The 13,532-nt window shown below is 42.7% G+C and overlaps 1 protein-coding gene across 2 annotated transcripts in view; it reads left to right on the forward strand.

The window, feature by feature from the left end:
• The window catches only part of PCDH10 (protocadherin 10), a 143,927-nt gene extending 141,778 nt beyond the window's left edge, over positions 1–2,149 (forward strand). For both annotated transcript variants that reach the window (XM_033939188.1, XM_033939196.1), the window contains one exon: positions 1,525–2,149. In XM_033939188.1, coding sequence (XP_033795079.1) covers positions 1,525–1,544 — 20 coding nt within the window. In that variant the 3' untranslated portion in view covers positions 1,545–2,149. The remainder of the gene's footprint in view (positions 1–1,524) is intronic.
• Positions 2,150–13,532: the final 11,383 nt, after the last annotated feature.

Consider the following 13,532-nt stretch of genomic DNA (forward strand, 5'->3'; position numbering starts at 1 on the left):
GGGGACCTCAGGTCGCGGCGGGGGGTGTGCCCGATGGCGGCGGGGGTGGGGGGTGGGGTGCCGTATTGCGGGGGGAGCCTTCGGGGGGAGCAATGCCGGTTCTCGTGGGGGGAGAGCAGCGCTGCTGGCCTCGGGGGGGTGGAGGGTGGGAACCTATCAAAGCGAGTTTCCATTATTTCCTATGAGGAAACTCGCTTTGATAAACGAGCATTTTGGATTACGAGCATGTTCCTGGAACGGATTATGCTCGTAATCCAAGGTACCACTGTACTTTGCCCCTCCCCCACCACCAACACTGTGTAAGCCAGTTTGACTTTTTTCTTTTCTTTTCTTTTTTTTATTTGAATATTGTATTTATTCCACTTCCCCCCTTCTGTGTCTTCTTTTAAATTTGGTGTAGTGATTATGGGCTCCTTTTCCGAAGCCGCGTTAGCGGCTTTAGCGCGCGTGACTTTTAATCACGCGCTAACCCCCGCGCTAGCTGAAAATGTACCGCCTGCTCAAGAGGAGACGGTAGCGGCTTGCGCGTCCGGCAGTTTAGCACGCGTTAAACCGCTAACGCGGCTTCGTAAAAGGAGCCCTATATGTCTTAATACAACTTTTTTTTCTCTATCCCCCCTATGTTTGTAACAATTTTTATTCTTATGAAAACCGCCCAGACGTAATGATAGGCGGGATATCATATATTTAATAAACTTGAAACTTGAAGCGCCACTTAAATACTTTTTATTGGCACATTGAAGGCCTTCTGGCAAGAAGTAGGGTAAATGTTAAACATGAGAAGCTTATTCTTAGAGGATCCTAGTAACAAAAGTGTATGATAGCTATATTATTTTAAACCAGAAATAAGATGTGTTCTATAATAGCTCTCCTGCGTATACTAAAAATATGGAGGCTGAATGAAAAGTAATGAGACTGCCTCTGTTTGTCGTTCCAAGAAGTAGACGTGCCAACACTGCACTGCTTCATATGAAGCTCAGACATCGACGTTTCTGAACCTACAGTTGGATTGTCCTAGTCGTCATTGTTGGGTCACAGCACGAGGAAGAACTTCATACGCTTCGTCAGTTGCTCACGTTACCCTTTTTTGAAGTGTTTCCGCCGCTGATATGCTTCAGCGCGACGCATTGTTTCACCGCCGTATCCTCACCGTAACATTTCAAGAGTTTCGTTGCCGCTCTCTTCCAAGTTTAGCGCAAAATTCAATCACATACCTCGCACACCTGGCGTACTCTCGCAGACGCAGCTTCCTCATCTGCCGGAACGAAACGTGCAGAGTTCTTCCTCTCGCTGTGACCCAACAACGAACACTACAGCGGTCCAACTGCAGGTTTAGCAACGTTGATGTAACAGCTTCACAAGAACCGGCGCCGCGTCGCCACCTCTACTTCTTGGAAAGCAACACAGAGGCAGTCTTGTTACTTTTCAGTCAGCCAAAAGAGGTTGTTACCTACGGTAATTCTCAACGGTGCCATTTTTTTTTTATTCCTCTCAACTGTGTTTCATTTTCTTCTTTCCTTGCAGCACGGAAAAGGATATGCTAGTCAATTCTACAGGACTTATCTGAAGCAGCATGATTTGCACAAATGACAACCAACAAAAAGCATCAACTTTTCAACTTCGTCATCTTGGCCACCCAGTTCTGTGTAAGTGAAGGTCGGACAGACTGGCAGAGACTTATTGGCCAACAATGGGAAACTGAGTGCTCTCAGCAGGACTGAGAAATGAGTGAGTTGGAAGGTGTTGAACTCTCGAACTTCAGAGGCGATGAATCTGCCTCTGTGTGTGCCTGTTTACAGCACTAAATATCTTTCTCTCTCCAAAATGTCACTGAGCCCTTTAGATGTTTATATTCACCGGAAGCCAATCGTACGGATAAAGAGAAATATGTGCATTATAAATGCAATATCACTGTTTTAAATGTGACCGTTTTATTTTTTTTTTTGCGTGTGTGAGTGTGCGATTGTGTTCTGCCCCTCCAAACTATTCCAACTTTACAAGAGAGATTGTGTCCATGTTCTTTTCACCCGTAGGCCATACAAATGTCGTTAATCTGAAAATCCACAAAATACCTGACATTCTGTAGTTTATACACGGTGTTGCAAAGTGTTTACTGTACTATTTCAAAGCTTCTAAATAAATATCAAAATATATATTATATATAATTTTCTGAAAAATTGGTACAATTTAGTTGATTTATAAATACATATGGTCTATATGATATACTGAAATCAGACGGCAATTCAGGGTCCCAAGGCTATACAAGGTAAAATAAATATATATATATATATAAATAAAAGGATCTTTACTAGTAATTTTCAACTTCATATTTCGGTCAACCCTATATATCCTTGTTATAAAAAATACAAGCTACAATATGTTAAAACATTGTACAGAATTTTTCAATGCCAAAGAGACAACTGTTAACATGACCAGATTGAGTGCTATGTACTATCAAAAGTATATTTTGCCTCCATTATTTTTTTGTGGCTTTTAATTTACTGTCACATAAAGAAAATTTTATATAGGATCTATAAATTCACCTGTATATGTTGTTAAAAACAACACTTAGGTCTCTGTACAGTTTGCAATGTAAGATATGTAACAGAAGATTACCTATTTTAAGAAACTGCCCCGAGCTATAGGACTTTCACGTATCTTTCTTTAGCATAGTTTTGTGGAAACCTAAAAATATATATCTATATATATAACTATATATATATATAATCTTCTAATCCTGGCTAGAGATGTTTTTGATAGAGAACCAATCATAAAACATTGTTTTCCAATTCATTTTGTACACTACAAAGATTTGGAGTTAGGAACATGGCACATTATTAAACACATCAATATTATTTGTGTCTGATAATTAATTTTTTTCATTTAAAGAAGAATCAAGCCTGTTTTGTAAACGTGAAACTATTTGAAAGCGGATGATGATCAAATTTTTTAAAAGAAATTCCCAACCCTTTTCGTTTTACGACATCACAGTATGAGTTTCATCTGCAATATATTAAAAACTCGTTAAGTTCTTTTATTTTTTTTTATTTGCTGAACTGTGTGTTGCAATATTTTGTCATCGTTTCAACATTCCAAATGGTTTGTAAACGGTCTGAATGGCGGGACAGGCCTTTCCTAGCCATTGAAAATCTCGTTCCCGAATGAAACGCTTTGTTTTTGAAGCAAAGACGTTCGTTCACAAGGGGGACATAATTCTTGAAGTCTGTTAAATGTGATTTCTTTGTTATACTGTGAACAATTCAGACAATACAGTTGATGGTAGAATTGGTAAATACATGAATGCTGCATTGTTGTAAACCCAAGAACTAGGGAGTCAAAAGCTTGCCAGAAACCAAGAGGAGAGTCTGTTCTTCCCGTGCAGATGGCATTTTTTATTTGTTGCAAACAGTGATCATGCTTGTTGGTCATTTTGGCCTTCTCTCTTTCAGCAAGCAGCATAAATCAGCTGCACAAGTAGGAGATGGTGCCAGCATGGAACAGGACTCTCAAAACTCACAAAAACCTAGATTCACTGGATTTGGGCAGGATTTATGCCCGACTGTGGCCTCTCGTTTTAACATGTACAAAGGGGTGCTGTAAAGTTCTCAGCCCAACCAACCAGCTTTACTAAATTCTGAACATTTTGCCACTGTAGGTGAAAAGAGCGTTATCTTATTTTGTTAAGTGCCAATTTGCAGAAGTGAAATTCTCTGTTTTGACATTGTTTCCGATCACCGATTGAACCATATCCACGTCATTCTCGTCTTGGTTGGGCTGAGAACTTTCCTGCACCCCCTCATAATGTGAAGACTTTCAGTCTCTGGTAACTAGAGCTGAGACTGTGATGTCATAATGCCTCATTCCACCAATAAGAGCCAACCTCATCAGTGATGTCACAATGACTGGATTGTCCTATACTTGGCTCACTTTTATTACATACGAGGAGGTGCTGAAAAGTTCTCAACCCAACCAACCAGCTTCCTAAATTCTGGGCATTATTTTGCCACTGTAGCTGAAAAGAGGGTTATCTTATTTCGTTAAGTGCCAATCTGCAGAAACAAAATTCTCTGTTTTGACATTGTTTCAGATCATTGATTGAACCATATCTACGTCATTCCCTTTTTGGTTGGGCTGAAAACATTTCAGCACCCCCTCATATTTTATGAGGTGTCCACTGGATTACATTTATTCTTAACTTTTCATTTTCACTCATTTCCAGTACAGTGGTACCTCAGAATCCGAACTTAATCCATTCCAGAACCCCGTTCGAGTTCCAAAACGTTTGAGTTCCAAGGCAATTTTTCCCATTGAAAATAACAGAAACTGGATTAATCTGTTCCTTGGTCTCACAAACTCAGATCGGGTCCCCACCTGCATAGACAACAAGATCGGGCACCCCTGGCAGAGACAGCAAGATCGGGCCCCCGCCATCATAGGCAGCAAGATCGACAACTGCAAGCGGTGCTCAGCCCAAAGCTTCTCTCTGACGCAAACCGCCCTGGCGAAAACAGAAAGCTGCATCAGAGGGAAAGCTTTGGGCTGAGCAATGCTTGCAGTTCCCGTATGTTCAGATTCCAAAGCAGCATTCGGATTCCAGGGCAAATTTTAATTTAAAAAATAGTTTGGATTCCAAGTTGTTCGAGTTCTGGGGCGTTCGGATTCCGAAGTACCAATGTATATTGTTTCAATCCAGCAGTGCTTACCAATCTTTTTGTGGCGATGAGCCCCATGATAGTGGCCAAATAAAATGTGTGAACTTCCTGGAGGTTCAGAATAATGATGTACCTTTAGAGAGCATTTAGATTTTGTGACCCTATTTCAGGTTCCAACCCAGTCTGGGGAACTCCGTAAAAGAAGCTGAATCTTACTGTTGATTTTTCTGGTATATTTATGAGTGTCTGTCAAAGAAGATGACATAAGACATCAATTATACAAACTTTCTGGAGTTTTGTTAGGCCTCTGCATATTTTGAGATGTAATTAGAAGGAACATTTTTGATGCTATAATCTCTTCCAGTCATCCATTATCTAAAAACTCAACATGCCCATCTAACTTTTTTGCAAAAATACACTAAATTTTTATGGATTAACCTTTTTTTTTTTCCTTTCGTTTTCACAAGTATGGTAAGTATGGGGTCCTTTTACTAAGGCATGCGAACCATTTCAGTGTGCACTAAATGTTAACGCTCCCATTATAGTCTATGGACATGTTAGCGTTTAGCACGTGCTTAAACCGCTAGCATACCATAGTACTAGGACCCCGAAATAATGTCACATATATTGAATGTCAGTGTTTAAGTTCAAGTAAATTTGTAGCCCTTCAAAGCAATGTGTTACATGAATTTTAGCTCCATTGTTCCAGAAACATCCCACAGGCACAGAATTTAAAGGGTGGGGTGAGCTCTGCTGCATTGAGGTCCCTTTTACTTGCTACATATCCATTTCTTAAATAGTTTTGTGCAGTTAAATGATGTCGATTTGAGCCATTTTTAAATTAAATGTAAAATTTATTCATTTTTATATGTACAATAAGTGTGATAATATATAAACACATTTGTATATTGAGAATATCACTTAATATTCAGCAATTGATTTGATTGATTGATTTTGAGTTTTTTTCATTCCAGTCCTGTGTGTTCTCTCAATTTCTATTGGACTTTTTAATTTAATTGGAATAATTTTTGGTAATACATTTTCTAAAAAGGAAATCATGTTTTTCCCCTCAGCTCCTTCCTTCAATCCAATTACTCTTAAATTCTGTCTTCTAGATCTGTTTTCCAGATCTATCATTTTTTTATTCATTTCCTTTAATATGTTATGATCTTCTTTGTAGTTTTGTTGGATATGTTCAATTTTTTCCATTCTGTTTTCCATCTTGTCCATTCTGTTATTTAATATATCAAACTTGCTGTTCATAAGATTCATCTCTTTATTCATTTCAATTAAATTGAAATTAATGTTCCTTAATTCTTCCATTACTTCTATTATATCTAAGGCATCCATAGGCAAAGGAATCCCGCTGGGAGTCTGTGAATTAGAGAATGACACAGTGACAAAATTCATCACCATTCCCGTCCCCGCGGATAACCGTGGGAAATAATCCCGTCATTTTCTAGTGTCTAATTCAACCTCAGTCCTTCTACACCAGCATTCTTCAAAGCAAAGCTTGTGGGGCAGTGGTTGTGGCCATTCATACTCTGATTCTTCCCTCTCTCCTTAAAGAATGACATGAAGATGGTTTCCCGCGGTTATTCGTGGGGACGGGAATGGTGATGAATTTTATCACCGTGTCATTCTCTACTGTGAATCTTCTTTTAATCTTTTAGTCTTTCCTGCAGATTTAGCAGGAGTTTCTTGTAACTTGTGTTTAGTTGATGTCATTTCCAAGGATTTCAAATTGAAATATGAGAAAAATTGTTGCTTTAAATTCTAATAAATGATGCTCAGAGGAGGGAGCTCAACTGCTAGCCAGCCATCCACCAAGCCTCCAAGTTCTGGAATAGATTTGAGCCGTTTTTTGTAAAAATGCATAAAGTATGCATCATTTAAGGCTTTCTATTATCTTCCTCGATATTGACAAAGGTCCTTAGTAAATGAATTTTCTGCACTTAGGGGGTCCCTTTACTAAGGCATGCTAGCCTTTTTAGCGCATGCTAAACGCTAAGGTGTCCATAGGTTATAAGGGGCGCGTTAGCATTTATCGCATGCTAAAAGGCTAGTGCGCCTTAGTAAAAGGACCTCTTATTTAGATATACTGATATAACTAAGTTTCTCTGTGGACAGGCAAGCTGATACACATGAGGGTTTTTCCTCGCAAAGCATGGCTCACCCCCCCCCCCCTCCCAGTTTCTCATCAAGAACCAGAGGTCCAATTGGAGAAGGATTGGGGATTGGTTTTCCTCTCTCAGGATGAATCTTTAGTTTTGGAGGGTTTGGGATCCCACATCTGGTCAGGAGTCTTTGATAGTCCTGGACCAGGAAGAGAACCTGGCGGTGTTCCACCTTTTCAAGTCAGTGGCTTTATTGGAGGTCATTAGGGTCCTTTGGAGTCTCCACAGACCTGCACTGCTCTGGGTTCCCGTTATAGCAGTTCCAAGCCTCAGACCACCTTTTTCCCTTTTCCAGGACCATGGCTAAGCTGTATCTGCTGGATCCAGATTCTTCTGGTGGTGACCATAGATTGTTCCTTGGGCAAAGGCCCCCTTCACGAAGCACTTTTGTCCCATTGATCTTCACAGGATTCCCTCTAGATGCCACTGGCCTAGACGGTGGAGAGGGGGGCGTTGGAGTTTGTTTTGGTGGCTCTAACCGGAGTCACTATTAAAGGGCTTGCATCTCCGCATCTCCTCCTGGTCATCCAGTCTTTATGATGGGGGAGGGGTCATTGCAACAGTCATCCGGTTAAGGACCAATGGTTGCATTCTCAAAGGAAATTATCCATCAACAGACTGGAGCTATGAGCAATTCTCTTGGCGCTGCATTAGAGCAGACTTTATAGAACACCCTGGAAGGCAAAGCAATCGGGGTCTTCTCAGACAATGCCACAGCTATGGCTTACGTCGTCAGACAGGGTGGCACCAACAGTGCTTCATTGGGAATGGAGGCCCAGCTGCTGTTTTGTTGGGCCGAAACCATGTGCCATGTGAGTGAACTCCAAGCCCTTCTCTCAGATCCTCCATATACAAGATTTTATCATGGCAGGGAGGGTAGTCTTCTAGATCAGCGGTTCTCAACTTTTTCCATGGACTGGGGGTGGGGATTCAAACACATAATAAAGTGCACAATATATAATTTAATTATCTCTCATGACTTTACATTTTATATTATATACTTTATTTCTATTATTATTACATTGTAATATATACAATATATCAATACAATTCACTATAACGCAGAATCAGTGGAAGCCCTGTGCTAGTTTCCCTGCAACTAGATGGTCCCATCTGGAGGTGATGGGAGTGTGTACAGTACTCCCCCCGAAATTGGTGGGGGGTTCTGTTCCAGGAACCCCCGTGAATTTTGAAAAACCGTGGATATGGTTTTTATAGGCAGGAGAGGGCAGCTGGGGTGCTGGCGTGTGCAAAATCACTCACGGTATGCTCCGACCACTTCTTCCTGCTGCTAAAGTCAGGCTACACCAATCAGGAGCTGCTTTGACAGCTCCTGATTGGTGTAGCCTGAATTTAGTACAGGAAGAGGCGGTTGGAGAATACCGCAAATTAGTGAGTTTGTGTATGCATCTACTGTGTGTCACACAGAATGTCCGATGCTATACTCTGAGAGAGCCCCCAGGAAAGAGACTTGGGAGTACTTGTAAACAAGTCAATAAAACCATCCGCGCAATGTGTGGCGGCGGCAAAAAGGGTGAACAGAATGCTAGGAATGATTAAGAAGGGGATCATGAACAGATGAGAAAAGGTTATCATGCTGTTATACCGGACCATGGTACGCCCCCAACTGGAGTACTGTGTCCAACATTGGTCGCCATACATGAAAAAGGACAAAGTACTACTCGAAAGGGTCCAGAGAAGAGCAACAAAAATGATTAAGGGACTGGGGGAGTTGCCGTACAACGAGAGGCGAGAGAAACTGGGCCTCTTCTCCCTTGAATAGAGAAGACTGAGAGGGGACATGATTGAAACATTCAAGATATTGAAGGGACTTGACTTAGTAGAGACAGAAATTGTTCACCCTCTCCAAGGTGAAGAGAACGAGAGGCCACTCACTAAAGTTAGAAGGGAAAAGATTCCGTACAAACATAAGGAAGTTCTTCACCTAGAGAGTGGTGGAGGTCTGGAACGCTCTCCAGGAGGCTGTTATAGGGGAAAGCACCCTTCAGGCATTCAAGACAAGGTTGGATAAGTTCCTATTGGAACAGAACATACTCAAGTAAGGCCAGACTCAAATGGGCACTGGTTTTTGACATAAGGGCCACCTTGTGAGTGGACTGCTGGGCACGATGGACCACTGGTCTGATCCAGCAGCAGCAAATCTTATGTTCTTATGAAAAAAGATGGCTGAGGGGAGATGTAATTGAAGTCTACAAAATCCTGAGTGGTGTAGAATGGGTACAAGTAGATCAATTTATTACTGCATCGAGATTTACAAAGACTAGGGGACACTCAATGAAGTTACAGAGGAATACTTTTAAAACCAATAGGAGAAAATATTTTTTCACTTGGAGAATAGTTAAATTCTGGAACGCGTTGCCAGAGGATGTTGGTAAGTGCAGTTAACGTAGCTGATTTTAGTTAAGTTCTGGAACGCGTTGCCAGAGGATGTTGGTAAGTGCAGTTAATGTAGCTGATTTTTTTAAAAAAAGGTTTGGATAAATTCTTGGGGGAAAAGTCCATTGTCTCTGTTAAGACATACATGGGATGGTAGCGTGGAATGCTGCTATTATTTGGGTTTTTGCCAGATGCTTGTGACTTGGATTGGCCTCCATAAAGACGGGATAATGGGCTAGATTGACCATTGGTCTAACCCACAAAGGCTATTCATATGTCCTTGTGTACTATCTCCTCCCTCTTTCTTCTCCCTATTCCCATCTATCCATAAGCAATTTTCTCTCTCCCCTCTTCCCTGTGCACTATCTCCTCCCGTGCACTGTCTCCTCCCTCTCTCTCCCCCTCCCATGATCTGACATATCTGATTTCCTTCCCACCTCCTATGGTCTGGCATCTTTCTCCTTCCCACAGTCTAAGTTTATTAGGATTTTATATACCGCCTATCAAGGTTTTCTAAGCGGTTTTACAATCAGGTACTCAAGCATTTTCCCTATCTGTCCCGGCGGGCTCACAATCTCTCTAACGTACCTGGGGCTCTGGAGGATTAAGTGACTTGCCCAGGGTCACAAGGAGCAGCGTGGGGTTTGAACCCACAACCCCAGGGTGCTGAGGCTGTAGCTTCAACCACCGCGCCACACACTCCAGAGTCTGGCATCTCTCTCATGTCCTATGGTCTTTAATTTTTCTGTGGTCCAACATCTCTCTCCTTTCCCCTTCCCACAGTTTGGCATCTCTTTCCCCTCCTTCCCTTCCCCCCTACTGTAGGCGGACATCTCTGTAGTCCCCCAATCCATCAGTCTGGAATATCTCTATCCTTCCCTGGTCTTGTATCTCGCTTTCCTCCTTTCTTCCTCCCCCTAAGTGTTCCAACATCTCTCTCTTTCCCTTCCCCTCTTCCTATGGTCTGGTATCTCCTCTCTTCAGTCTGGTATCTCTCTCCCCTCCTTCCCTTCCCTCCCCTCTTCCCCCCTACTTTGGTCTGGCATCTCTCTGTCCTTCCCCAGTCTAGAATCTCTCCTCCTTCCCTTCTCTCACACTTCTCTCCTCCTTCCCTCTCTCTCCTTTCCTGGTCTTGCATATCTCTCCTTCCCTTCTCTTGGTCTGGTATATCTCTCCTTCCCACAGTCTGGCTTATCACTCTTCCCTCTTTCTCTTCCATTCTCTGGTCTGGCATCTCTCTCCTTCGCTCTCCCTACTCCTTCCAGTGGTCTGACATCCCTCTCCCTCCTTCCATCACCTTTTTCTGGAATCTGACATATCTCCATTGAGTCATCTATCCTCCCTCCGGTATAATATTTCTCCCTCCCTTTCTCCTTTCTGCCCCTTGCATTCCAACATCTCCCCTTCCTTCCTCCTTTGTGGCCCCCCTCCCAGTCCTCCATCAACATGATAGAATATCAATAATATCAAACTCTTGCTTAAATCAATTTATTATATATATATAATTTTAGATCTCAGCGATGTCCCTCAATAGCAGTTTAATTTCTTTCCGCTAGAGAAACAGGCATCAGTTCTTCACTGATCCATTTTTCCTTATACTTTCTTTAGTATTCAATTATTCCCTATACGATTTACACAGATTAATTTCACCTTGTAGTTAAATTTTTCATCAGCAAAAAATAGATGAATAACTTCGCTTTTCAGGTCGGTCAGGAGGTTCATTGTACCAACATGCACTTGTTTCGCTATATTGCTGTTTCAAAGTAGATTCCCCATTTTAACCATATTGCAGTCATCCCTCAGTTCAATTTCATTGTTTCAAAGATCCCTCCCAGTCCATCATTTCTCCTTCCTTTTCCTCCACCAGTCCATTTCTGCCTTCTGTAAGCTTCCTCTCCTCCAGTCCTCATTCCGTTCACCAGCCAACATATCTCCCTCCATGAGTCCCAACTTTTCGCTCTCTGCCCTCTCCCCCTTCTCCTGTGTGACATTTCTCCTTCCCTCCTTTCTTCCCTTCCCATCCAACATCTCTCCCTCTCTATGAGTCCAACACTTTCTGCCTCCTGCATACTTTCTCTTGCCTCCTTCCCTCGAGTGTGACATTTCTCCCTCCTCCCCTCCCACCCCCCATTTCATCTCTGGCTCTTTGTGCGCTCTTTCTATCCGGGCTGTTTTCTACCCCACCCCACAATCTACCTTCAGTTGCGGCCCAAAGGACATCACCAGCGGTATCCAAACAAATATGCTGCGCTGCCGCCGGCACTGGCATGTCTACTATGGGCCCACCTCTGATGAAACAGAAGTTATGGCAGAGAGGGTGGGCCACAGTCAGAAGACGCCAGTGCTGGTAGCAGGGCAGCACATGCAATTGGCTGCCATCAGGACTGCCCCTGTTCTGGATGATGATCCTGGCAACTTTGGGGAGGTCATGCCCCCTCCCCGTTCCAATACCTATGTTGCAAACTAATGTAAATAAAATGTAAAAATATTAATCTTTCTGTTCATCCTGGTTTACTTAAGGAGTACTTAAATGGGCCTTCGCGGGTGCGGATCTCTGGACTAGATGGACCTCGGTCTGAACCGGCGAAGGCGTTTCTTATGTTCTTATGTTTGACACAGCCCTTGGTCTGGTACCAGTTCACAGCCCAGTGGTTGAGGACCCCTGTTCTAGATGCATTCCAAATTCCTGAAAGGAGCGATAAAAATGGCTACGGACCTTTATGTTAAGAAAATCAATAAAAACAAGAGAAAAAGGAAGCCGATATGGTTCTCCAACCTAGTGACTGAGAAAATAAAGACGAAAGAGTTGGCGTTCATGAAATATAAAAAAACCCAAGAAGAGGAGCGCAGAAAGGACTACAGGGTGAAACTGAAAGAAGCCAAGAGAGAGATACGTTTGGCGAAGGCACAGGCGGAAGAACAAATGGCTAAAAATGTAAAAAAGGGAGATAAAAATTTTTTCAGATATATTAGTGAAAGGAGGAAGATAAAAAATGGAATTTCTAGGCTAAAAGATGCTGGGAACAAATATGTGGAGAGTGATGAGGAGAAAGCAAATGTGCTAAACAAATACTTCTGTTCTGTGTTCACAGAAGAAAATCCTGGAGAAGGACCGAGATTGTCTAGCAAAGTTACACGGGAAAATGGAGTAGATTCTGCGCCGTTCACGGAGGAGGGTGTTTATGAGCAACTTGAAAAACTGAAGGTGGACAAAGCGATGGGACCAGACGGGATCCATCCCAGGATACTAAGGGAGCTCAGAGAGGTTCTGGCGAGTCCTATTAAAGACTTGTTCAACAAATCTCTGGAGACGGGAGTGATTCCTGGGGATTGGAGGAGAGCGGATGTGGTCCCTATTCATAAAAGTGGTCACAGGGATGAAGCAGGAAACTACAGGCCGGTGAGCCTCACTTCAGTTGTTGGAAAAATAATGGAAGTGTTGCTGAAAGAAAGGATAGTGTATTTCCTTGAATCTAATGGGTTACAGGATCTGAAGCAACATGGCTTTACAAAAGGTAAATCGTGCCAAACGAACCTGATTGAATTTTTTGACTGGGTGACCAGAGAGCTGGATCGAGGACATATGCTAGATGTAATTTACTTGGATTTCAGCAAAGCCTTTGATACAGTTCCTCATAGGAGGCTGTTGAACAAACTTGAAGGGCTGAAGTTAGGACCCAAAGTGGTGAACTGGGTCAGAAACTGGCTGTCGGACAGACGCCAGAGGGTGGTGGTTAATGGAAGTCGCTCGAAGGAAGGAAAGACTAGTGGAGTCCCTCAGGGTTCGGTGCTGGGGCCAATCCTGTTCAATATGTATGTAAGTGACATTGCTGAAGGGTTAGAAGGAAAAGTGTGCCTTTTTGCAGATGATACCAAGATTTGTAACAGAGTAGACACCGAAGAGGGAGTGGAAAATATGAAAAAGGATCTGCAAAAGTTAGAGGAATGGTCTAATGCCTGGCAACTAAAATTCAATGCAAAGAAATGCAGAGTAATGCATTTGGGGATTAATAATAGGAAGGAACCGTATATGCTGGGAGGAGAGAAGCTGATATGCACGGACGGGGGAGAGGGACCTTGGGGTGATAGTGTCCGAAGATCTAAAGGCGAAAAAACAGTGTGACAAGGCAGTGGCTGCTGCCAGAAGGATTCTGGGCTGTATAAAGAGAGGCGTAGTCAGTAGAAGGAAGAAGGTGTTGATGCCCCTGTACAGGTCATTGGTGAGGCCCCACTTGGAGTATTGTGTTCAGTTTTGGAGACCGTATCTGGCGAAAGACGTAAGAAGACTTGAGGCGGTCCAGAGGAG

This window comes from Geotrypetes seraphini, chromosome 1 (genome assembly GCF_902459505.1).
Source record: "Geotrypetes seraphini chromosome 1, aGeoSer1.1, whole genome shotgun sequence".
In the NCBI taxonomy this organism is placed as follows: Eukaryota; Metazoa; Chordata; class Amphibia; order Gymnophiona; family Dermophiidae; genus Geotrypetes; species Geotrypetes seraphini.